The sequence below is a fragment of the Salmo salar genome, chromosome ssa13 (genome assembly GCF_905237065.1).
Source record: "Salmo salar chromosome ssa13, Ssal_v3.1, whole genome shotgun sequence".
In the NCBI taxonomy this organism is placed as follows: Eukaryota; Metazoa; Chordata; class Actinopteri; order Salmoniformes; family Salmonidae; genus Salmo; species Salmo salar.
Window position 1 is genome coordinate 48,915,118 of NC_059454.1, and position 27,031 is coordinate 48,942,148.

The 27,031-nt window shown below is 42.6% G+C and overlaps 1 protein-coding gene across 11 annotated transcripts in view; it reads right to left on the reverse strand.

Moving 5' to 3' along the window:
- Positions 1-27,031, reverse strand: part of plch2a (phospholipase C, eta 2a) — a 183,928-nt gene that overhangs the window by 72,503 nt on the left and 84,394 nt on the right. For 8 of the 11 annotated variants that reach the window (XM_045693355.1, XM_045693353.1, XM_045693350.1 and 5 more), the window contains one exon: positions 7,057-7,203. In XM_045693355.1, the coding sequence (XP_045549311.1) occupies positions 7,057-7,203 (147 nt within the window). Of the gene's footprint in view, positions 1-7,056; positions 7,204-17,963; positions 18,799-27,031 lie in introns of those variants that run through there. The other 3 variants (XM_045693359.1, XM_045693358.1, XM_045693349.1) reach the window with 2 other exon arrangements.

The following is a 27,031-nucleotide window of genomic DNA, read 5'->3' on the forward strand; positions in this document are numbered from 1 at the left end:
TGTAAATGTACTGTCCTAACATACTCTAAATTTATGCTTTCGCCGTAAAACCTTTTTGAAATCGTAAAACGTGGTTAGATTAAGGAGATGTTTATCTTTCAAAGGGTGTAAAATAGTTGTATGTTTGAAAAATTAGAATTTTGACATTTATTTGGATTCAAATTTGCCGCTCTTGAAATGCACCTGCTGTTGATGGAGTGCATCACGGGTGGGACGCTTGCGTCCCACCTAGCCCATAGAGGTTAACATGTGTGCCATGTTAACCTGTTAGGGCTAGGGGGCAGTATTGACACGGCTGGATAAAAAACGTACCCGATTTAATCTGGTTACTACTCCTGCCCAGTAACTAGAATATGCATATAATTATTGGCTTTGGATAGAAAACACACTAAAGTTTCTAAAACTGTTTGAATGGTGTCTGTGAGTATAACAGAACTCATATGGCAGGCCAAAACCTGAGAAGATTCCATGCAGGAAGTGGCCTGTCTGACAAGTTGTGTTTCATCTGGGCTCTTCTTATTGAAGACTTAGGATCTTTGCAATAACGTGACACTTCCTACTGCTCCCATAGGCTCTCAGAGCCCGGGAAAAAGCTGAAGGATATCGAGGCAGGCTCTGGCTGAAACACATTATCGCGGTTGGCAAGTGGCCGCTCAAAGTACTGTGGGCTTAGGCGCGTGCCCGAGTCGACCGAATGCTTTATTTTCTTTCCTCTGTTTACCTAAATTCAGATTCCCGGTCGGAATATTATCGCTTTTTTACGAGAAAAATGGCATAAAAATGGATTTTAAACAGCGGTTGACATGCTTCGAAGTACGGTAATGGAATATTTAGAATTTTTTTGTCACGAATTGCGCCATGCTCGTCACCCTTATTTACCCTTTCGGATAGTGTCTTGAACGCACAAACAAAACGGCGCTGTTTGGATATAACTATGGATTATTTTGAACCAAACCAACATTTGTTATTGAAGTAGAAGTCCTGGGAGTGCATTCTGAAGAAAGACAGAATGCACAGAATGTAATAACATTTTTCTTATAGTAAATGTGACTTTTCTGAGTGCTAAACTTGCTGGGTGTCTAAATAGCTAGCCCTGCGATGCTGGGCTATCTACTGAGAATATTGCAAAATGTGCTTTCACCGAAAAGCTATTTTAATATCGGACATATCGAGTGCATAGAGGAGTTCTGTATCTATAATTCTTAAAATAATTATGCTTTTTGTGAACGTTTATCGTGAGTAATTTAGTAAATTCACCGGCAGTGTTCGGTGGGAATGCTAGTCACATGCTAGTCACATGCTAATGTAAAAAGCTGGTTTTTGATATAAATATGAACTTGATTGAACAAAACATGCATGTATTGTATAACATAATGTCCTAGGGTTGTCATCTGATGAAGATCATCAAAGGTTAGTGCTGCATTTAGCTGTGGTTTGGGTTTATGTGACATTATATGCTAGCTTGAAAAATGGGTGTCTGATTATTTCTGGCTGGGTACTCTGCTGACATAATCTAATGTTTTGCTTTCGTTGTAAAGCCTTTTTGAAATCGGACAGTGTGGTTAGATTAACAAGAGTCTTGTCTTTAAAATGGTGTAAAATAGTCATATGTTTGAAAAATTGAAGTTTTTGCATTTCTAAGGTTTTTGAATAACGCGCCACGGGATTACACTGGCTGTTACGTAGGTGGGACGATTTGGTGCCACCTATCCTAGAGAGGTTAAAAGTTAATTTGTGAAATTTATTTATTTATTAATGTGTTTGAGCCAATCAGTTGTGTTGTGACAAGGTAGGGGTGGTATACAGAAGATAGCCCTATTTGGTAAAACACCAAGTTCAAATTATGGCAAAAACAGCTAAAATAAGCAAAGAGAAATGACAGTCCATCATTACTTTAAGACATGAAGGTAAGTCAATCTGGAAAAAATGTTCAGGTGCAGTTGCAAAAATAATCAAGCGCTAATGATGAAACTGGCTCTCATGAGGACCGCCACAGGAAAGGAAGACAGAGTTACCTCTTCTGCAGAGGATAAGTTAATTAGATTTACCAGCGTCAGAAATTGCAGCCCAAATAAATGCTTCACAGAGTTCAAGTAAAAGACACATCTCAACATCAACTGTTCAGAGGAGACTGTGTGAATCTGGCCTTCATGGTCAAATTGCTGCAAAGAAACCACAACTAAAGGACACTAACAAGAAAAAGAGACTTGATTGGGCCAAGAAACACATTAGACCGGTGGAAATCCATCCTTTGGTCTGATAAGTCCAAATTTGAGATTTTTGGTTCCAACCGCTGTGTCCTTGTGAGATGCAGAATAGGTGAAGGGAAGCTCTGCGCATGTGTGGTTCCCACCGTGAAGCATGGAGGAGGAGGTGTGATGGTGTATGGGGTGCTTTGCTGTTGGCACTGTCTGTGATTTATTTAGAATTCAAGGCGCTGTCGTGTCTTTGGGTTACCATTAAACGGAAGATATGTTTATCAATTAGCTCCCTGTAATTATTATCACGCGATTAAACTGATTAATCGTTTAATTGTAATTAACTAGGAGATCGGGGCACCAAGGAGAATATTCAGATTACAAAGCTATAATTTTCCTAATATAACTTTCCTGTACTATAATATTATATTCTATTATAGTATAGGCCGATTATCTTCTAGTTTAATTGGTGTATTTTACCTCTAGTCCAGTCTCATTCCAAACGTCGTAAATTGTTGTATCTGCACGAACCCAGTCTTTACTAAAATCATCCATACATCAATTGTCTTAAAATCATTTATTTACTACACTAAGTAATTAACAGAAAAACATACAAACAGTAATTATCGTCCCAAAGGATTGGTATAGGAATGTGCCCTTGTGGGCTAAACAGGCAGGTCGGCCTGTTGAACAATGGATCATAAAAGGTCAGCTGTGGCAGTTACACAGAGTTCATTAATATTAACAATTGACAATTGAAGGCTCACTCATTCGGGAACAATTGCAATCAATATATATTTACGCTCAGTGTGTCGTTCTGATTCTTGTTGGAGAGTAGTTCTGATGGAGAGTCTCTCTCTCGGTTAGAATGGATCTTTCAAAGCGACATTCATTAATGTCGTCATCGAATGGTTGTTTCGTTGGTCTTCGCGTTCAATTATATAATTTACTTAGCTGCAGACTAATAATTAATATCAAAGACTTGTTCTTATTCTGTCGGTATCAATAGTCTAAAAGTTAACCACGTGGTATGGTTCACTTTCAGTAGAGGAATTGGAAGGTAAAACCTATTGGCCATCGGCGTGTAGGCCTGGTCTGAAGAAATGTAAATCCGGGGGTGTTTTATAGTGCCCATAGAACAGGCTTGTCAAATGACGCCTGGTCCTGTATGGGTCCCTGGGGGCATGCCTATGACTGAGTTAGATTTGGTTACAGAAATACAATTCTATCACATTACATTAGTACATAGCATCTCAATGTCTTACAAAAGCTTTATCCTTATTAATACATTCTATACAACCATTATGATGCTATTATATAAACAGTTTTATGGTAATATGGCTATATTGTCTCTTCTGAGTATCACAAAATTGTACCAAGCGGATCAGTTCGTAGCTGGATTCTTCACCAATCTTCCATACCTTCTCCAGAACACAAAATGTCGCTTGGCTCTCCAATTCTATAAGTTGGAAGAATTTCCTGTGTCTCTCTATGGGCCATGTGGCCAGAGAATCTGCTGGAATTTTAGAGTTTTTACGACCCTTTACACACAGGGTGGATTGGGTGCAAAAGGGAGGGGTCAACTGTCCTCCCTGTACCAAAAGAGGCCAACGTCATGACAGCGCACTTAACCAGAATGGCTACCACAGCATTCTGCAGCGATACGCCATCCCATCTGGTTTGTGCTTATTGGGGCTATCATTTGTTTTTCAACAAGACAATGACCCAACACACCTCCAGGCTGTGTAAGGGCTATTTGACCAAGAAGGAGAGTGATGGAGTGCTGGATCAGATGATCTGGCCTCAACAATCCCCCAATCTCAACCCAATTGAGATGGTTTGGAATGAGTTGGACCGCAGAGTTAAGGAAAAGCAGCAAACAAGTGCTCAGAATATGTGGGAACTCCTTCAAGTCTGTTGGAAAAGCATTCCGGGTGAAGTTGGTTGAGAGAATGCCATGAGTGTGCAAAGCTGTCAAGGCAAAGGGTGGCTACCTTGAAGTGTTTAACACTTTTTAACACTTTTTTGGTTACTACATGATTCCATTTGTGTTATATCATACTTTTGATGTCTTCACTATTATTCTAAAATGTAAAAAATAAAGAAAAACCCTTGAATGAGTAGGTGTGTCCAAACTATTGACTGGTACTGTATATCGCAACACTTCAATCATAATGTAACGGCTGTCTGAAGTAGTAGACCAAGGTGCAGCATGGAATTTGTTCATCTTTTATTTTAGATGAAAAAAAGGCACTTCACAAAGAAACACAGACGACAGCCAAACAGTCCTGTCAGGTATCCTAACACACTAAACAGAAAACATCTACCCACAAAACCCAAAGGAAAAACATGCTGCCTAAGTATGACTCCCAATCAGCAACAACGATGTACAGCTGTTCCTGATTGGGAGCCATACCCTGCTGAAACAAAGCAATCCCCAACATAGAAATACAGACATAGAATGCCCACCCAAATCACACCCTGACCAAACCTAAATAGAGACATAAAAAGGCTCTCTCAGGTCAGGGCGTGACACATAAGCATTTCTGTCTTTTCTGTAGATGTTATATCCTTGTATTGCTACTGCTGTATCAAAGGAATTATCTAGGGAAGTTTCTCGATGAAACTCACTTAGATAATGGTAATTGACGAATCTATTAATATACTTGTCACGACTTCTGCCGAAGTTGATGCCCCTCCTTGTCCGGGCGGTGCTCGGCGGTTGACGTCACCGATCTTCTAGCCATCATTGATCCATTTTTCATTTTCCATTGGTTTTGTCTGGTCTTCCTACACACCTGGTTCCAATCCCTTTCATTACATGCTGTGTATTTAACCCTCTGTTTCCCCTCATGTTATTGTCGGAGATTGTTTGGTGTCATTGTGTTTCGTGTATTTTGTATAGGTGTGCGATGGGTTATGTTACCCATGTTATTTTTATGTACGTTGGTTTTTGGAGTTTGTTTTTATCTTATTAAACTACTCCAATTACATCAAGTTGGTTTCTCCTGCGCCTGACTTCCCTGCCACCTACACCCACGGCAATGACAATACTAATAAAATTATGCTTGTGGATGCATTTCTGTTAAAAAACACAGACAGTGTTAATTCTAGAATAGACACAGAGCATCGTTATAGGAGAGGAGTGATTTATGCAATCTAAAAAACCTACAGTACTCCATATTTTCAAATTGAAAGAAAAAATACAGAAAAATGCTATACACATGCATGCGCACAGGTACAGTATGCATCTCAGGTCACACAGAAGCCTCCTAGTTGAATGGAAACCTGAAACCAGTTTGATTGGAGATTGTCAACACACACAAGACTACATGTCAAAGGTGAAGCCGACACGCTGAATAACAACAACGCATGATGCTTGTGTGCTCCCGGGTGGAGACGGGGGAAAAAGCATGAAAGGGTCCCTGAATAAGGCCTGTTCATAAATAATGCAGAAGTGTACAGTTATCTGGGGCCGGGAATGTGATCGTGGCCCTCTCAAGAACCGTCTTTCAAAAAAAAAAAATATATGCTTCTGTAGGGTCACTGTGCTGTCATGTGGCCTGGTGTCTTTTAGTTTTGTGTTGACATGATTGTTGTCACTGCATGAAAACAACCTCTACCTTTCTCACCCAGTTGTCTCAACTCCCCACCACTAAAACTGCCCCGGCAAGGCAGGGTCGTGTTCTTTACAATAGACTTGTCCAATAAGAAATGCTGATTTTGTTTTCCATCGCATAGCCTGAGACTGTGCTCATTAGGGTATCTCCCAATCCGATCCCATGTGACATAATGGAAGATTCCGGGGTTCTTATTCTAATTTCCTTTCCTGCTCCAGTCGTTTCTCTGGAGGTCCCTGCGTTCCGCCTTTCCTGGCTCAATGTGTTGAATCAAGCAACGCTGGTCTGGCAGATTAAAGCCGATGAATAATTGAGGCTACTTAAGAAGCTTATTAACTCCCATGGCGGTGGTGGAGCTGGGCTAGAGGCTACGAAGCGAGCAGCAGTAAACTGAGCCTGGTGCCTCCTGTGAGACGGGGCCATTTTGTTTCTACACAAACAACTTTGAGGTGAATCCTCAATGATTCCTCTGCTGTTTGGGACTATGGTAATAAGCTTAGTGGGAGAGATGGAAGTGCTGATTGTTGATGTAAGACAGACTAAAGGGACATTCATGCAAACATGTTATATGTACTAATATGTACTATGAAACTAACCGTGGAGCTATAAATACTTAAGTCTAGATTCAATCAGTTCAGCCTTAACCCGCGATAACCGACACCCGCATATCAGTTTCATCATTTTTATTTAGGCGATGTCGGAGGTGTGTCAGAGTTGTAACTGCATTGGAGCTTTCCGACGTTATACCTATCACGGACATTTCCATTGGATGTGCCGAGTCGCATCAGTAATAATCCCATGCAGCCCTGTCACAGTAGGCCGATATAAATCCTTATTATTTTGTTTATTGATTTTGAACGCAAGTGTCATTATTTTTATATAGCCTTTCTCATTCTGAACTTCTAAAGCGAGTGGGATGGGTTAGGCGTTGTGACAATGACCACACGAGCAGCCGCTCACCGATTTGACAGCTCTAACGCAGTCACACCCCCTCCGGCTTAACGCTGGATCTGATTGAACCTGGGCCGTAATTCCTGTTACATCCAGGTTGATACAGAACGTGAGACACTGGATGAGGGCAAGTCAGTCAGTCGTAAAGTAAAAGAGACTCACTCTTGGCTTTGTCATTCTACTATTAAACAGATTGTGTGGCTACAAAGACTTAACTCCTGTTAATTCCAGGTCTAAGCAGGTCAGCCAATCATTCAGCCATGAAGTAAAATAGTAAAACTACTCACTCTTGGCCTTCTCGTTCTTGCGAGAAGGCCGCCAGCGGATGCAGGACTTGTGTTGGTCCAGGTAGAAGTAGCGCACCAGTCCCTTGGAGCCGCCGCGCAGCTTCACCATCTGGGTCCCTGTCTGCATGGAGCTCATGCATTTCTCCACTGGAGAGAAAAACACAGAAAGCGTGAAGTTAGTGTGAGAGTAAGAGTGCGAGTGTAAGAGTGAGAGAGTGTGTGTATTTAAGAAATTATGTCTGGGATAATGAGGGAGGCTGTGTGTATTGCATTGGAGTGCGAGTAGGTTTTGTTGTCAAGCATCAATTTATTTATTCATTTCAGTCTGGAGCTCAAGGCAGATAAACATTTATTTACCATTTACTCACACAAGGTCGCGCTCACACATACTGCATTGGATATGGCTTTCACAGCAGCCTGTGTTTTACTTGGAGGGAGAGGGAGGAAGAGGGGGAGAGAGAGGGAGAGAGAGAAGGGGAGAGTGAGAGAGAGTGAGAGGAGAGGGGGTAGAGAGTGAGAGGGGGAGAGAGTGAGAAGGGGATTTTGGGGAGAGGGGGAGGGGAGACGGGTGGAGAGAGAGAGAGAAAGAGGGGGGAGAGGGTAGAGGGAGAGCGAAATGGGGGAGAGAGGGGGGAGAGGGAGAAAAGTGGAGAGAGGGAGAGGGAGAGGGGAAAGGAAGGGAGAGAGGAAGGGAGAGAAGGGGACATGGACAGAGGGAGGTGGCAAGAGAGAGGGGTAGGGAGAGAGAGAGTGACAGAGAGAGGGGGAGGCAGAGAGAGGGAGGGAAGGGGAGATGAAGGGGGAGAGGGCAGAGCCAAGCAATTTCTTTTTTTTAAATCCCCTGAACCAGACACCTATTTTACACCGTGTTAGTGCGGAAGAAAATAAATGGTTAGCTATTGTTAGCTACCCGAATCCATTTGGTTTGTACAGAAGACATTGTTAAACACTAGTGCTGAGGCGAGACCACTTCTCGCACAGCACCAAACATGCCTCAAGAGGAAAATGGGTAAAACAGAGCGGCACCAAAATATCGCACATTTAGGGCATGATTTCGGTCATTCAGGTCATAATTTTGGTTTCAGTTTGACAGCTCTTCCACAGATAGCCCAGGTAATGGCATCCCTATTTAGCTTGTGCAGTGCCACTGTTTAGCCCTACACAACCCTGGGCTAAGGCTGAAGCCTCCAATGCCAGATTCTCAACTGTCAGGTGTCAATAACATCCTATGAATGAATCATGTTTGACTAATGTATAATACCATTATGATTATTATCATAAACATCTCCATAAACATTATGTGTGGTGTATAAGTACTACCACCCTTAGCAGAGTTGCCAACAACCGGATGCATTCAGGAATACAGCCATCTTTAACCTAGGTTCCTGTGGGAACTCCGCTCAGGCATTTCTTTTACGCCTGCTATGTTAGGCTAAAGTAGTACAGACATCCCAGTGATAGATAGATTGCCATTGATTTGGCTTCCCTGGGCTTTCATTGGTCAATAGTGAGAATGGGCCCAGAGGCCCTGGTTAATTCCATGCAGTCCCGAACCCCAAACTGCCTGTGTCAATTTCCTCCAGGGCAGTGGTTCCCAAACTTTTTATAGTCCCCTAGCGCTTCAAACATTCAACCTCAAGCTGCATATCCCCTCTAGCACCAGGGTCAGCTCACTCTCGAATGTTGTTTTTTTGCCATCGTTGTAAGCCTGCCACACACACACTATACGATACATTTATTAAACATAAGAATGAGTGTGAGTTTTTGTCACAACCCTGCTCGTGGGAAGTGACAGAGCTCTTATAGGACCAGGGCACAAATAATAATATTCTAATAATCAATCATTTAGCTCTTTATTTAGCCATCTTACATATAAAACCTTATTTGTTCATCGAAAATTGTGAATAACTTACCAAAGGTTAATGAGAAGGGTGTGCTTGAAAGGATGCACATAACTCTGTAATGTGGGGTTGTTTTGGAGACCGTCTCAGTCTTAAATCATTTTCCACACAGTCTGTGCCTGTATTTAGTTTTCATGCTGGTGGGGGCTGAGAATCTACTCTCACATATGTACGTGGTTGCAAAGGGCTTCAGTGTCTTAACAGCGCGATTTGCCAAGGCAGGAGCTTGTGATTAAATTACATTTTCACAGAACTGCTTGTTGCAATTTCGATGAGGCCGGAGACAGGGCATGAAAGGGATAACTAATCCAGTTGCTTGTGTCATCCATTTCGGGAAAGTACATGCGTAATTGCGCACCAAACTCACTCAGGTGCTTCACTATATCACATTTGACATTCTCCGTAAGCTTGAGTTCATTTGCACATAAAAAAAACATACAATGATGGAAAGACCTGTGTGTTGTCCTTGTTAATGCAACAGAAAAGAGCTCCAACTTCTTAATCATAGCCTCAATTTTGTCCCGCACATTGAATATAGTTGCGGAGAGTCCCTCTAATCCTAGATTCAGATCATTCAGGCGAGAAAAAACATCACCCAGATAGGCCAGTCATGTGAGAAACTCTTCATCATGCAAGCGGTCAGACAAGTGAAAATCATGGTCAGTAAAGAAAACTTTCAGCTTGTCTCTCAATTCCAAAATATGTGTCAATACTTTGCCCCTTGATAACCAGCGCACTTCTGTATGTTGTAAAAGCGTTACATGGTTGCTGCCCATATCATTGCATAGTGCGGGAAATACACAAGTGTTCAGGGGCCTTGCTTTAACAAAGTTAACCATTTTCACTGTGGTGTCCAAAACGTATTTCAAGCTGTCAGGCATTCCCTTGGCAGCAAGAGCCTCTCGCTGGATGCTGCAGTGTACCCAAGTGGCGTCGGGAGCAACTGCTTGCACGAGCGTTACCACTTCACTATGTCTTCCTGTCATGGCTTTTGCGCCATCAGTACAGATACCAACATGAGCAGCAGCTACTTTTGGCTACATACAGACCGTAAGGGGAATTCCCGTGAGAGAGTAATGGTTAATGTGATTGGATGTTAATTATTTGACTAGTCTACCTGTATTTGACATTGTGTTGTTATTTCTCTGAACACTAGATGGTTTCTTTTTTGGGGGGGCAGTGAAACAAGGCTCCTCAGGTGAGAAAACAACCTCACCCAAATGTATCGCCCCATTGGAAAATATAAATGGACTGTTTGAAAATGTGAAGGAAAAAAAAAATCTAAAAAATATTATATACACTGCTCAAAAAAATAAAGGGAACACTTAAACAACACATCCTAGATCTGAATTGAAAGAAATAATCTTATTAAATACTTTTTTCTTTACATAGTTGAATGTGCTGACAACAAAATCACACAAAAATAATCAATGGAAATCCAATTTATCAACCCATGGAGGTCTGGATATGGAGTCACACTCAAAATTAAAGTGGAAAACCACACTACAGGCTGATCCAACTTTGATGTAATGTCCTTAAAACAAGTCAAAATGAGGCTCAGTAGTGTGTGTGGCCTCCACGTGCCTGTATGACCTCCCTACAATGCCTGGGCATGCTCCTGATGAGGTGGCGGATGGCCTCCTGAGGGATCTCCTCCTAGACCTGGACTAAAGCATCCGCCAACTCCTGGACAGTCTGTGGTGCAACGTGTCGTTGGTGGATGGAGCAAGACATGATGTCCCAGATGTGCTCAATTGGATTCAGGTCTGGGGAACGGGCGGGCCAGTCCATAGCATCAATGCCTTCCTCTTGCAGGAACCGCTGACACACTCCAGCCACATGAGGTCTAGCATTGTCTTGCATTAGGAGGAACCCAGGGCCAACCGCACCAGCATATGGTCTCACAAGGGGTCTGAGGATCTCATCTTGGTACTTAATGGCAGTCAGGGTACCTCTGGTGAGCACATGGAGGGCTGTGCTGCCCCCCAAAGAAATGCCACCCCACACCATGACTGACCCACCGCCAAACCGGTCATGCTGGAGGATGTTGCAGGCAGCAGAACGTTCTCCACGGCGTCTCCAGACTCTGTCACGTCTGTCACGTGCTCAGTGTGAACCTGCTTTCATCTGTGAAGAGCACAGGGCGCCAGTGGCGAATTTGCCAATCTTGGTGTTCTCTGGCAAATGCCAAACGTCCTGCACGGTGTTGGGCTGTAAGCACAACCCCCACCTGTGGACGTCGGGCCCTCATACCACCCTCATGGAGTCTGTTTCTGACCGTTTGAGCAGACACATGCACATTTGTGGCCTGCTGGAGGTCATTTTGCAGGGCTCTGGCAGTGCTCCTCCTGCTCCTCCTTGCACAAAGGCGGAGGTAGCAGTCCTGCTGCTGGGTTGTTGCCCTCCTACGGCCTCCTCCACGTCTCCTGATGTACTGGCCTGTCTCCTGGTAGCGCCTCCATGCTCTGGACACTACGCTGACAGACACAGCAAACCTTCTTGCCACAGCTCGCATTGATGTGCCATCCTGGATGAGCTGCACTACCTGAGCCACTTGTGTGGGTTGTAGACTCCGTCTCATGCTACCACTAGAGTGAAAGCACCGCCAGCATTCAAAAGTGACCAAAACATCAGCCAGGAAGCATAGGAACTGAGAAGTGGTCTGTGGTCCCCACCTGCAGAACCACTCCTTTATTGGGGGTGTGTTGCTAATTGCCTATAATTTCCACCTGTTGACTATTCCATTTGCACAACAGCATGTGAAATTTATTGTCAATCAGTGTTGCTTCCTAAGTGGACAGTTTGATTTCACAGAAGTGTGATTGACTTGGAGTTACATTGTGTTGTTTAAGTGTTCCCTTTATTTTTTTGAGCAGTATATATTTTTTTTTAAATGTGAATCACATTTTTATTTGGCATACCCACGACGGCATTGCTCCAGTTTGAGAATACCTGCTCCAGGGGATAATGCAGAATGTCAGTCCAATCCGGACCACTACTTACTTAAATTGCAATTCTACCAGCTACTGCTACGACGATGCTAATAATATAGGCTACAGTATGTGGCACTATAATGTTAGCCTCACGTGCCAGCAATAGGCTGAACGAGAGAATAGACTACTATTCTGACTAGACTACTAGTCATATGCCCAATTATTTCTTTACTGCCGTAGGCGGAGGCAATTGGGATCAATAGATTGGACTGTAAAGTAGGCTTGGGCCAAATACCGTTTATACAGTATACCGGGGTATTTCGAAATACCGACGGAATGATTTTCAATACTGTTTAAAAAAATATATAAACATATATTTGTCAATTTTGGGTCGGGGGCACCCCCGCCTCGAAGAGGCTGCGTGCTATGCCATTTCTTGTAAGTATAAGTTAAATATAACTATAAGAAATGAAAGATGTGTTAAATAAATTATAACCTGGTCATGGCTCCAGCAATGCATTTGGTTTGATAACTTGCTAGCTAAGTGGCAAGATGTCAAGATCAAGCTTCTAGGTTACAGCAGAGACATTCAATCCCCTCCTAGATCAAGATCCCTGTTGCCTAAATTGTTTTGTGCATTTATTTATTTATTTTTTGAAATAGCGCTCCTTGTGTGCACTTCTGGTAATACCGTATACCCCGGTATGGTACACAAACGGTACGACGGTATGAAAATCTGGATACCACCCAACTCTACTGTAAAGTGTTTTGAGATATCATATGACAACATTGAGAAGCATTTCTATCAGGCACAAAAATCCACATCACGATAAATGTACTTAATTATCACAATAACGATAAATTGAACAATGTGTTTATATTATGACATTAATGTGCACCAGTTACTGTTTTATATTACCCTTGATAACCTGCTATAACCCCAGCCAGTTGGACAATTCTGGACAATTCATCTTAGTGTAATACTTACCCTTTTTAGCGGCTAATAAATCAAGAAATGTACATAGCACACTCATGGTTCTTATATCATTTGAAAGAGCATAAATGTAAGATTAAATATATGCCTTCACAACTTTCCTAGGTCCATCCTACACACAAAATAATGTACAATTTAAAGGTAAAAATAACGGAAATATACAAATGAATGTTTCCTCCAAAGACAACCAAATTCATTTTAAACTCTATTAAACACTATTCATTGTCTTTAGCACACTAGATCAATAAAGTATCATGCATAGCCCCACCAAATGTTTTCATGATTGGATGAATAATTCAGATTTTACAGCAATTTAGGTGGATAGTGTGCATGTCGCAATTCTGGGTGTTGTTGGCTAGCTTTCTTTTTAGTAGCGAAGCTAGCTAACATTGAAATTCAAGACAACATGTGTATATGACAACATGGATGTTTTAAACTGTTAAATACCTTGAATCAGTGTGATTTCAATGATGTAAAGATGATATGGCTAAGATTTGAAATAAATTGTGGAAGTTCATTTTACTTTCAGTTTCATTTTTTATTAGAGCCTTGAATGTGTACAGTGTAACTGGCTACACATGGAGTCTGACTGTAGTGCCAACAACAACAAGCTACTGTACATGCGTGAAACCTGTCTAGGCAATACAGTATGTCTTTTTCTGTCATAAAATCTCCATTCAAAAGTGTGTTGTTTTATTTCAGTAAGAATGCCAAATGTCATGGTATATCATTGTGTGTAGCGTAATGTGTGCATGCTTTTCCCCTCCGACAAAAGAACAGGAGGAGTGACATATCAAAACTCAAATACACATGACTATCCTCGATGAAAGGTGGGTATTGAGGAGGGACGGACACTCTTCCATTCGCCTAATAACGACTTGACACTTTCCTCGATCTCTCTACCACTTATTGGTTTCCAGGTCACAGAGGAGGACAGAGAGAGGACAGAAAATGAGAATCTCCATAGGTGTTCTGACGCATGCTGGTGTGTCTGTATTGTCCCTGTCTGTCTGCTGCCAGTAAAAAAAAAAACAGTCTCTCCCTCTAGGGATCAATAATGTTTATTCATTTCATTCCCTTGAAAATAGGTGTTGAGTGAGTCGCTATGCATGGAATACACATTGTGAATATTATCCACCAGAGACAATAGAGCTGATGCATACTGTAACTGTACTCTAGCTCATTCCAAATAGGCCTGGACATACTGTAGCAATGCTCAGCCCAACAACAACATCAGTAAAACCCGCCGGGCTTTGCAAACAGTCCAGCTCATTTGTGTTCATTTTATTCTCAGGCTGTTTAAGCAATATAAATAGAACACCCATCACCCACTCATTGACTTGAATGGGAATGCCTATTCAAGTAATTATATTTCTATGGCTTGGGCATGGATGTTGAAGCCTGACATTATTGTGGCATAGAGACACAGTACTTTACTTATATATTTACAGTAGGGTCTGAAAATATTGACAGCCTTTATAATTATGAGCAAAAATGACTGTATCAAATAAATAATTCAAATACTGAGCTATATTTTATGCAAAAAAGGGAAATTATATTATTTTATACAATTGCTCAGAGAAATACATTTTGTTTAACAAGTAATACTTTTTTTCTTCAATAAATGTACTCTTAGAAAAAATTATGCAATCTAGAACCTAAAGGGTTCTTCGTCTGTCCCCATAGGAAAACCCTTTGAAGAATCCTTTTTGGTTCCAGGTAGAACCCTTTTGGTTCCAGGTAGAATCCTTTTGGGTTCGATGTAGTACCCTTTCCACAGAACCAAAAAGGGTTCTCCTATGGGGACAGCCGAATAACCATTTTGAAACCCTTTTTTCTAAGAAACACATATCACAATCTACAAAGAAATGGTTAATTGACCACAAAATCAACATATCGCAATGGCCATCTCAGTATCCGGACTTGAACCCCATTGAAAACCTTTGGTTTGAATTAAAGAGGGCAGTCCATAAGTGCATATGAAGGATATCAAGGATCTGTAAGTATTCTGTATGGAGGAATGGTCTAAGATCCCACCCAATCTCATGAATAATTTAAGAAAAAGGCTCAGTGTCCTTATCCTCGCAGGGGGAGGGTGCTGGAATATTGAAAACGGGGGATCATTTTGACACCAATTTTTGGGAATTACTTGTTAAACAAAATCAATTTCTATGAGCAATTGTATTAGTATAAAATAATATATTCCCCAAAAATGTTTTGGCATACAATGTAGCTCAGTATTTGTATTATATATTTTGTATTCCCCCGTCCCTGAACTGTGCCAACAACTAAACTGTCCACCTGCCTCTTCAGCTCCGAATCTGTGAAGAGCCATCCCAGATGTAATAAGGTAGGTGGTCTCCTTCCAACTTTTCTGAGTCCCCGGTGAAGACCAACATCTGCTACAGAACCATCACAACCCCCTAGAAGCGCAACACTGTATCACTGACTGCATCTATCCCTTATACCCTGCCTTCATCTTAGCTCTTCATAGTCCATGATACGGACAGACAGCTCCTCAAGGAATCTACTCAACTGTGAGTGTGTGTGTGTTGGGGGGGTAGACTAATTGATTTCACTACAGCGACAAGAGGCAAAATCGAATCAAATCTAGTCTAACGAAACTCTGTTTAAAGTGGGCCAAGTGCTGATTGCTGACAAAAAGAGAAGAGGGGAAAAGGAGAGGAAAGAAAGGGGAGACAAAGGAAGGTAGATGGGAAAGATGATTGCTTCAAAGAGTTATGATATGAAATGATGGATATCTGCAGTCTAAACTGGGGGAGATAGAATGTGAACTAATGGGTTGTTGGGTCATCTGCAGTCGACTGTGAAGTGTACAGAACACCACATCATTCTACAGGGTTGGGGTCACTTCAGTTAAATTCCTGTTTGTTAACTTGGATATGGAATTTCTCCATAGGAATGCAACTCAACTCGTATTTTGTCAATACGTTGGAAACTTCAAGGCTATTCACAGCCCATGGTTGCCCGACCAATCAAAGGACAATCAATTAGGCACCAGTCTAGTGCATGTTGGACTTTCCCCTCTCTCGGAGATATACTGCTGCTCTCGGAAGTTGCAGCTGTTTGAATTGCTGCTAATGGAGCAATTAGGGACCAACTCGTCAAACTGGGGTAGATACACATTGTAAAGAAGACTCAACTTCAAGGAATCTGTGGGAAACTCTTCATAATATAACTACACTGCACAGAAGAACTGGTATCTGTTTCCTGAAGAAATTAGAGAAGGAAAATAAAAAGTGTTCCAGCTGTGTGTGTGTAGTGCAGTGTTTCTCGATCAATTCCCCTTGGGATCACACAAGCGGGTCTACATTTTTGTTTTAGCCCAGCAGCACCAACAAACCTGAACTCACTGATCAAGGGCTCAATGATTCAGGTGGTAGAGAAAAAATGTGCACCCCCCTTAAAAAAATGGTCCCTAATGAATAAAGGTTTGGCATGACGTGAGACACTCATTTTTAGTGATAACAAGCAGACACAGCATGGCAAAGAAATACTGCAGTAGTACTGTAGCAAAGACTTATACTAACAGCCGGAGGGAAATCTCAATGTTTGCCCAGAGACTGGCCACTTCAAACGAACTCTTTATTATTGGGTCCAGAGCCATTGCCATGGAAACATGCTCAGGGTTACACAGTATGGGGAGATGTAAAAACAATATATAGACAATAAGACAGTCCAGCAGGATAAAATAGTCCTAAAAAAATACAGTATTGTATGTCATTATTGTGCTTGACTAGCCTACTGTATACAGATGCCAGTCATGGGAGATATGACCAACAACAAAATTACATTTGGGAGCTACTGAAAATAAATACATCAATTATAATGGTATTATCCTCGGCATGTCAACAAAGTCACCCTGAATTCACACTTATTTTACTTTTCCTGTAGTTGATTGTAATTACGAGAGAACGTCAGAATCACTTGTGTGTAACAGCGTGTCAGCTAATAAGGGAAACAATTACATCTCTGAATGGGAGAAATCACTTCGCCCCTAAAGGTTTGATTGAAACACACTAAAGTGGTTTGCTTGTTTGTTTGAGAACAAGCTACTGGAATTCAACAAACGCAATTAATGATAAGAATCAGACCAAAAAAAATGCTTGAAAACAAATGAAAGTAATTACAAAGACCGTCAACAACAATAAAACAATTACCCTGACAAAATTCCCAACTTAGTCCATCTCCTAACTTTTTGTGTTGACTCTCAACATGATTTTAGTACAACACATTACCCCATGACCTTGATTCATAACTACACTCTTCAGACATCTACCCATCGTGTGAGGGCTTTACGACTATTTACATGGTTAAAATAGAAGCCAGACGACAGGTGATGGACACGTAATCTGCCAGGAGGCAGCTGAGGATGAGGTAAGTTGGTGTCAACCTTAATGCTGTTAAATAAGCAGCGGCAGAAGTGCCGGGTGTAACCACAGTGATGGCATGACCTGGTCGTCCAGCGCATCAGTGGGAGTGCAGTCTGGGTAGAAGAAGTGGGCCAGGAGAGCCAAAGGGGCGGAGTCACGTTGTCCTTCGCGCACTCGGTCAGAGCACTAGGCTAAGCTTTAGGGGATTGTCTGGAGTCTATATGTCACACACCCACACACACAAGCGTGCACACACACATACAGCAAACACACATACACACCTATAGATAGATGTTTCTGTAGTGAAGGTGTCTGTGTCACTGATGTAAAAAGCAGCAGACCAATAATGAGGTCATAGGACAAGTTGTTCCACCACAGTCCCACTGACACACTCCAATCATCTGGTAGAACAGTACCTAGTACCATGTCTCACCAGAGCTACATAACAAATGTACTGTTCCTACAACACATCCACAATCCAGACACACACACACACGCACACACATACATACAGACATGCATGACCAAGTTCCCATTCCGTTTCAACAACAAATGTACTCCAGAACACTAGTTATTGTAGTGGCCAATCTTTAACCTAGTCCAAATGCCATCCATCCATCCATCCATCCATCCATCCATCCATCCATCCATCCATCCATCCATCCATGCATCCATCCATCCTTACCCATGTCTCCCAGCCTCCACATGGAGAAGGACACAATTCTGCTGCCAATACAGAAGAACTCCTCCACCAGGCAGGATAGGGAGGCCTGCTGCTGGCTCTTACACGCAACACTCTCCCCCTCTTTCTTCTTCTCTTTCACCTTCTCGCCCCTGTGGATGGGGGCCTGGTCCGTGGTAGGGCATGGCTCCTGGGCAGCCTCCTCGTACCGCATCAGCGCAGAGGACACGGGAAAGGACATGGGAAAAAGGCCACTTGTCATCACTGAGGCGCTCATATCTGAAGGATTGTGGGTGCACGCCGCCGGTTCCCCGTTTGCTTCTCTCAATTGCGAAAAGGAGATTGAATGCCCCGGCTACGTTTACTCAGGTAGAGTTATGTCTGTTTTCCCTCTGGCTGGCAAAGCCAATGCAAATGCAACATGGACATCTTAACGTATTACTGAGGTCAAAGGGGGATTTTGGGGGGATTCGATTCGGAAGGATGCTTCTTCTGTCTTTGTTAGAGCTGATTAGTGTACAGTTTCCTTGGTAGACTGCTGAGAGTTAGTAATCACAATATCTGCTGATGGCTCCTTTCCAAAGCATTCTTTCAGATCTAGCCTTTTCAGTAGGCAGTTTTCTCGGTGGGAGAGCGAGAAGAAAATCCTCCTCTCCAAATGCTGTCAACAGTTAGTCAATAATCTGGCGCTGCTCACCACAACAAACAACCTTCACTTCTTCTCTTCTCTCAGCTCGCCTTCTCTTCAATATCTCTCCATCTCAGTTGACAACAAGGTGCGCCTGTATTATATATCCTTTCTCTTCTTTCTTCAGCTAGAATTCAAAAGACTGCCTCTCAGTGTCAGCCGGGAGCGTAAATCCTTCGGAATCTCTAATCCAGGTCGGGGGGATTTACTTAACGTGTGGCGAGAAAGAGAGAGAGAATGGGAGAGAGACACAGAGAGAGAGAAACACACTGAGAATGAGCCAGGCACCCTAATAGAGATGTAACAAGTCTTGTTTTTCCTTCTCACCAATTAAAAAGTATTTTTTTATGCCTGAAAGTGTCTCCTGTGGGGCTTCCAGAGGGTATCAAAATGACGACACACACAGGTCTGTGCACACAGACTCGCTTTCCCCGGCTGAGAGGAAAGTTTTTGAGAGACCTCAATCTCCAGTTACGTTCCATGGAGGGGAAAAATGATCTCCCTCTCTATTCTGACCACCTGTATAATCTGGGACCGGTTTGAATACATACAAACACTCAATTTTGGCTAATTGAATGGCCTGCTGATATAGGTGTACCAAGATATGATTAGCTACTAGTGTGTCTTTGGCAGAGGTGCATATAGAACGACTTAAGCGCTGCAAAAATCAAGTGGGAGGGTGAAAGAGGGGGTGCAAAGCCTTAAATCTGACAAAGCAAACACTGCAATAATGTCACACCTTCCACTGTAAAAATAGAGAGAGTTGGAATCCTCTTCCATTGTTATATAAGAAATCCCACAGTCCTTATTAGTTAGAATTAAGAAACAGAAGACAAGTTGAATATTGATGTGTTGTTTTGTAATCAAAATGCCTCCGTTAAATCCTCAGCTAGCAGTCCAATGCAATTTTAATTTGGGTGGTTACAAGTGGGGGGAAAATGTGGTTTCTGCTGGCAGAGATCCACCTTGGTTCATGCCAGTCAGTGACAGAGCCATTTTAAGATTATGAAATGTAATAGCTTATAACGCACACACATTAACATCTCATCCTACAAGGGGAATTGTGGACATGTTCTCATGAATTCGCTGGAGATATAGCAGCAGTATCGTCCTACGTGGCTAAGTCATTCCCTTGCCATATACGAGTCAAAATATAATTTATCTGAAATATCACTTTCACAAATCTCGACAATGTAAAAAATTAAAAATTAAATACGAATCCGATAGGAGAATAGTCCTCTCACAGTCCCACCACAAGTCAGACTGTTGAATAAACTTCATTTGAATGTACTTTACCTGTTGTCTGCTGATTTTGACCTTATGTAGGAGGTAATATCCACAGAGTAGTGTCATTGACCAGACTTTCTTTACGCTGGTCTGTATGTCTGTTTGTATGTCCAGTTTGTATTTTTAGTGAGGATGCACTTTGCAAACGACTTGCACAATGTGTCAACAATGGCCGAGCTTAAACGAAGTACAGACCAAACATTGTCCCACGCAATCAGCTGGAAAATTTCACAAGAATTTCCAGCTGATTGCGAGGGAAAACGCTTTGGTCGACAACGTTCGGTTACATTCGGCTATTGTTTACATATTGTACATCACGTGAAATGCATCAGGAGATGGAAAAATACAGGCAAAAGAACTTACCGGCGTCGCAAAAAGTTTACCCTATCTGCACTTCCTCCCACCAAAAGGACCAACAGCACAGACAACCGGTAAAGCACATTTAAATATGTGACTCATTTCAAGAAACTAGGCGTATGTCGCACGTCACTACTTCACAGGAGAGCCATTTTAATGTAAACATTTATTTTTTGGGCAGAAATGCCTTCTGAAATTTCATGTGCTTTAATAGCAAACTTGTATGCCATCTGTAAATACTAATAAAATGGTTAAATTACGAGCCAAGTTGGTTTGGCCATGGAAAAAGACAAGAACCTTCCCGCTAGCCACGATTGGCTGAGATAATGGATGGGTCAGACATGCCGAGAGATGAGTTCAGATTGGTCTGCCATGTAGCATGCTTCTGTCAATAACATGGCTAACTAACATTATGTGTATGATCTGTGTAGTAATATTATTTGTATCTAAGAAAGACATTTGCATTGCTAGTTATAGCCTAATGTTAGATAGCTAGCTAACATTGAACCTAGTTGGTTAGTTTTAGCTACCTGCAGATTCATGCATTGTGGCTAGCTATGACAATCAGTTTGAATTGCTAGTAGTTTTGGTTGGGATTATTGCCGTGTTCAAAACAACTGGGAACTCGGAAAAAAGCTATCACCAACTGGGAAAAATCGTTCTGAACAGCCATCCAACTCAGGAACTCAGGCCTCTTTCTAGATCCCTGACTTTCCGACCTGAAGATCACTGACGTCATGATTTCACTAGTATTTTTCCAAGTTCGCAGTTGTCGCAGTTGTCTTGAAATCACCATTAAGTTAACTGTTTTTAGCTAGCTAACTAGCTAGCTACCTACAGTACATGTCTAAACAAAAGACTCAACTTTGCTAAATGATTACATGACCGATCAAGTTAGCCAAGTGTATCTGGGAGTGATTACGGCCATCTATTGTATTTCATGAACATGTCTAGACAATAGTGACCCATCCACTTAGCTAGATGTGGCTGTGGGGTGGTTATAGCATTTCTTTCACATGACCCATCAATCAAGACAAGTGTGTCCGGGTAAGAATCATCTAATAATTGTAAAATATTTATACAATATTTATCTGGACACTTTCTATTTTTTATATTGCTACTATGCAAGTAACCATTCCACTGCACTGTTTATAAATGTTGTATCCTATGCATGTGACAAATACACTTTGAAGGTTCCCAAGAACACAGTGGCCTCCATCATTCTTAAATGAAAGAAGTATGGAATCACCAAGACTCCTCCTAGAGCTGGCCTCCCGACCAAACTGAGCAATCGGGGGAGAAGGGCCTTGATGGTCACTCTGATAGAGCTCCAGAGCTCCTCTGTAGAGATGTGAGAACCTTCCAGATGGACAACCATCTATGCAGCACTCCACCAATCAGGCCTTTATGGTAGAGTGGCCAGACAGAAGCCACTCCTCAGTAAAAGGCACATGACAGCTGCTTGGAGCTTGCCAAAAGGCACCTAAAGACTCTCAAACCATGAGAAACAAGATTATGTGGTCTGTTGAAACCAAGATTGAACTCTTTGGCCTGAATGCCAAGCGTCACGTCTGGAGGAAACCTGGCACCATCCCTACTGTGAAGCATGGTGGTGGCAGCATCATGCTCTGGGAATGTTTTTCAGCAGCAGGGACTGGGAGACTAGTTAGGATCGAGGGAAAGATGAACGGAGCAAAGTACAGAGAGAGATCCTTGATGAAAACCTGCTCCAGAGCGCTCAGGACCTCAGACTGGGGTGAAGGTTCACCTTTCAACAGGACAATGACCCTAAGCACACAGCCAAGACAATGCAGGAAGGGGTGGCTTTGGGACAAGTCTCTGAAAGTCCTTAAGTGGCCCAGCCAGAGCCCAGACTTGAACCCAATCGAACATCTCTGGAGAGACCTGAAAATAGCTGTGCAACGACGCTCCCCATTCAACCTGACAAAGCTTGAGAGGATCTGCAGAGAAGAATGGGAGAATCTCCCCAAATATAGGTGTGCCAAGCTTATAGCGTCATACCCAAGAAGACTCGAGGCTGTAATTGCTGCTAAAGGTGCTTCAACAAAGTACTGCGTAAAGGGTCTGAAAACGTATGTAAATGTGATATTTCCGGGTTTTTATATATTTATACATTTGCAAAAATGTATACAAATCTGTTTTTGCTTTGTCATTATGGGGTATTGTGTGTAAATTGATTAGGGAAAAAAGCTATTTAATCAATTTTAGAATAAGGCTGCAATGTAACAAAATGTGGGAAAAGACAAGGGGTCTGAATAGTTTCTGAATGCACTGTAGGCTAAGGACTAGATATGTGTATTTTTGCTACTACTTTCACCACTTTTACTCTTGAAAGCTTTGGTTGTTTGCTACTACCTTACTCTGTTTAGTACATGGCCTCACATGTGAATCCTTAAAGAGAAGGGTGGGGCTAAGGCTTAAGAGGGTTTGAACGATGCTGAATGGGTGTAAACAAAGAAGAGCTCTCCAATAGGTGTACCAAAACATTCAAGGGCCATTTTCTCAAAAGTGTGGTTACAAATGTATCAACTTTTGAGGCAGAATTACTTTCCCATTGTTCCTCAACTGTAGTGTATGATATACCATGTTCTATACTTTTATCCAATGTAAATAACACAAGTTACAATTGATCCCCACAAAAAAGGCAGCTCATTCAATATTCACCAGACAACTTGAAACTAGCTTATTGGCTTGAGAACGAGATTTGAAGGGAAATTCTGTTTGACCTTTTTATTAGCTTCGACCGCAACTGGATTCTGGCGGTAATTTGTTCTGATATAGAGATCCAATCTCTGCTGTAGTATTGTATAGGCACACTCACAGCCTGGATGGACTATAGTAGGCCTGACCTAACGGGGCATTTCAGCACCAAGGCTAGCACAACAGCAGGATCCAGCTTGTTCACACAGTACTAGCTTCAGCTTCTGTTCCAAGAGCCTCAGAACAGCTTCCTTTCCATGCTTCCTTTTCTAAAGACAGATCGTCATCTGTAACCAGATCTTAACATGACTTGATGGGTTACAGCATTTTTGGTTTTAGCCCAGCACTACCAGATCTGATTCAACGTGTCAGATCACCACCAATCTTGATTCATTGGATCAGGCATGTTATTGCTGGGCTACATCAAAATGTGCATTCCCAGGAGGGCTTCTCTGATTGAGAAACACTGACACCAGCATCAGCTGTTCCAGAAGAGGCTCATGATGCTCCAACTACAGACTCTCTTTGTGACCTCAACACACGCTCGCCGTTATACTCTATCTTTTGATTTCACAAGGTCGTGAGTGCCGCCCAAAACAAACAGAAGAGGTGAAAAAAGAAACTCAAATATATTTTAAGACTGCCGCAATAAACATGTGTACCCCCCCCCCCGATATCGAGTCGGTTGGACTTGGCAAGGCGGTGTGGAGAATGACAGTGAGATATCAATGAGTTGTATAGAACCCAGCCTGTCAATAGAATTATTGTGATGTTGAATTGTTTAAATTAAAACAGTGGCGTTATAGCTGTAGGCTGCAATCTTACATTTGTGGGAATGGAGTACTGGGTTGTATTTATTATTGCAAAGCACATAGCAAAACATAGTGATTTGTTGCAACGGAAAACCAAAATGTGAGTTTCTTATTGGACAAGTTCAGGTAGTCCCTCCCTGTTTCAGTCCGTTTTATTCCGTTTGGTGCCTAATGAATATGACCCTGGTTAGGATGCAACATGTCTTTAAAAACAGACAGTGGTTTATTGTACTTTACTTGAATAGGCTACACTATGCAAAAAATAAATGTTACTCAGTGGGATCATACATTTAATGTGTTAAACTATGTGGACAGATTGATAGGCTGAGTTGTGAATGGATTTCTCTCCCTCCCTCCCTCCCTCCCTCCCGCCCTCTCGCTCGCCCTCTCTCTCGCTCGCCCTCTCTCTCGCTCCTCCCTCTCGCTCGCCCTCCCTCTCTCTCTCTCCCTCCCTCTCGCTCGCCCTCCCTCGCTCGCCCTCTCTCGCTCACCCTCTCTCGCTCGCCCTCTCTCTCGCTCGCTCTCTCTCGCTCTCTCTTTCTCTTGCTCTCTTTCTCTCTCTCTCTCTCTCTCTCTCTTTCTCTCTCGCTCACCCTCTCCCGCTCTTTCTCTCGACTTCTCGCCCGCCCAACCTCTCGCCCGCCCTCTCTCTTTCGCTCGCCCTCTCTCTCTCGCTCGCCCTCTCTCTCTCTCGCTCGCCCTCTCTCTCTCTCGCTCGCCTCCTCTCTCTCGCCCTCTCTCTCTCGCTCGCCCTCTCTCTCTCTCGCTCGCCCTCTTTCTCTCTCGCTCGCCCTCTCTCTCTCTCTCGCCCTCTCTCTCTCTCTCGCCCTCTCTCTCTCTCTCTCTCTCTCGCTCGCCCTCTCTCGCCCTCTCTCTCTCTCGCTCGCCCTCTCTCTCGCCCTCTCTCTCTATACTATAGCGTAATCTAAAGCATGTTGTTGCAATGCATCTGCCTGTTGACGATTCAATCTATCAATGCTTTAATTGTATCTGTCCCGCCTCACAAATAAATATGATACATTATTACTATATTTATACCGCCTCCCTCTATGTCTCCCTTTTTCTGTCTCTATCAGGAATTCTGTCAGGAGATAGGATGTCATTTTATATACAATTTTACCACAAATTTCCCACAAGTTTGTCAGCTTTGGTTCAGCTAATGCCGTGGGTTCACCCTACAATTCATAATAGCAATGTAGGATTTGAAACAGTTTTGGTGGGAGCTGGATAGGAACCACCCTGTCCTCTCCCTCCATCCACACTCCCGGCTGCAGATTAGAACTTGGGCACTGGAGGAGAAATCCACTGGGCCAAATTGCATTATGTAAAGACTTGTAAAAAACAAGAAGGGACGCTCTTACCCACAATGTGGAAGAAAATACATATCAGAATCTTGTCTGATTATTGTATGAATGAATCATTATCAGACTTTATCGTCCTGACACACGTAAAGAAATGCCTGCCAGGCGTTTTTAACACCATGGGAGATCATTGAGCCCCCCCATTCTCCTCCTCCTTCCCTTTCTATTATCCCTCCTCCCTCTAAGCCACCCTCCTCCTGAAGATACCAGGGAGAAGCATATTGCCACTCAGCCAGCCTGCCTGGGAGAGCCGAGGTCAATCTCATATCATGCAGCGTAACAAGAAGTGGTGCAGTTATGGAATGCAACACTACCTAAAACACTTTAAACGGCTCTGAACGAACAGGGAAAACATGTGAAGTGAAATCACATTATTTTAACTCCAGTCGTGTTGACTCCGCACATGCCAAATGAAAATGACTAGGTATAATAGATTGCTATCTGAGAGTGCAAAAACAGCACAGATTGTTTCTCAACCTCTATGTTGAGATGTGTTGGGATATTTTAATGGAAGCGCTCGTCCAAGCTGTGTCGGTTTTAGCGGTTGTTCAAGGAAGAGAACCGTTACATATGCTGTTCAACAGTACAACGAAGGTTGAGAGAAACTGCACTAGTTATCCTCTCTCTTTTTTAATCTCCATCCTGTATTGGGAGTATCCTATTGGTCATGGTTTGTAAGTGAGAATGATGTGTCAATTAACTTGCTAACCAGGGTTGTATTCATTCGGCACCAAACGGAAGAAAACAGACTGAAACAGGGAGGAACTACAACTTGTCCAATTAGAAATGGTTGTTTTTGTTTTACCTTGCAAAATATTTGAGTACGTCTTGCTAAATTGTGCTCGAATGAATATGGTAAATTGGTAATTTAAGTGTAAAAAATTACATATATTCCCACCGGATGGATCAAAGATCAGAGGCTCAGAGCAGCAAGGGCACCGTGAACCCTTACTTAGGGTTACCATGCCAACGGAGAGCAGAGTTTTTGTCTGCCAGATGGCATGGTGGCATAGAGGATATGGAACCCTGCTGCTTAGCTTTCCGGGGGGATGAGCTTGGTGTGTGTGTGCGTATGTTTGGGGAATCAGGGGTCCAGAGGATTCTGTCTTGGCTAATCTGAGGTGTTGACTGCCCAAACACCGCACCACACAATTTCACCTCAAAATCTGGCTCCAATCCTGTGGCCCCTGTCTATCTAGTTAAACTGGACCTGGTTGAACTGTGGTTAAACCTATGCAGAGGATATAGAACAGCTCAGTACCATGAACAGTTTCTAAAGTACCTAAACCACAAAGTCTTTAAACACTAACAAAAAGCCATGTCGGGACTCTTCTGTAGTGGATTTGAATTCAAACGTGCTGTGCATGCACTTGCACTTTTTGGAAACTGGGTTATGGGAGATTTTAGTAGCTATACATTGTTCACTTAATGCACATTCTCAGCTTCCATGCCACGGTCTTGAAGGCATACCAGCTTGTAAAAGGTTAACTAGACTGTCATCAGCGAAGAGAGGGCGGGCAGCGAACCCTGCTGTGGTACTGAGAAATGAGACAGAGAGAACACTAGGTACACTATGAGAGGTAAGTTGACCAGTCCCTCAAGTCATCCACTGGGGTAGCAATCATTAGAATAGGGTATATTGCTGGGGGAAATACAGGACCGGAATTATGATGTGCCAATCTTGCTATGTGGTACTGCTGGGCATCAAAACACAGACCAATCACAATGCATGTTTGAAATGATAAAGCTTACATTTGGAGATAACACCTTGCCTGCTGTCTGGCTGCGACAATTAACATGGAAAATGTGATGACGATAATGATTTCTTTCTACAGTGCAGACACT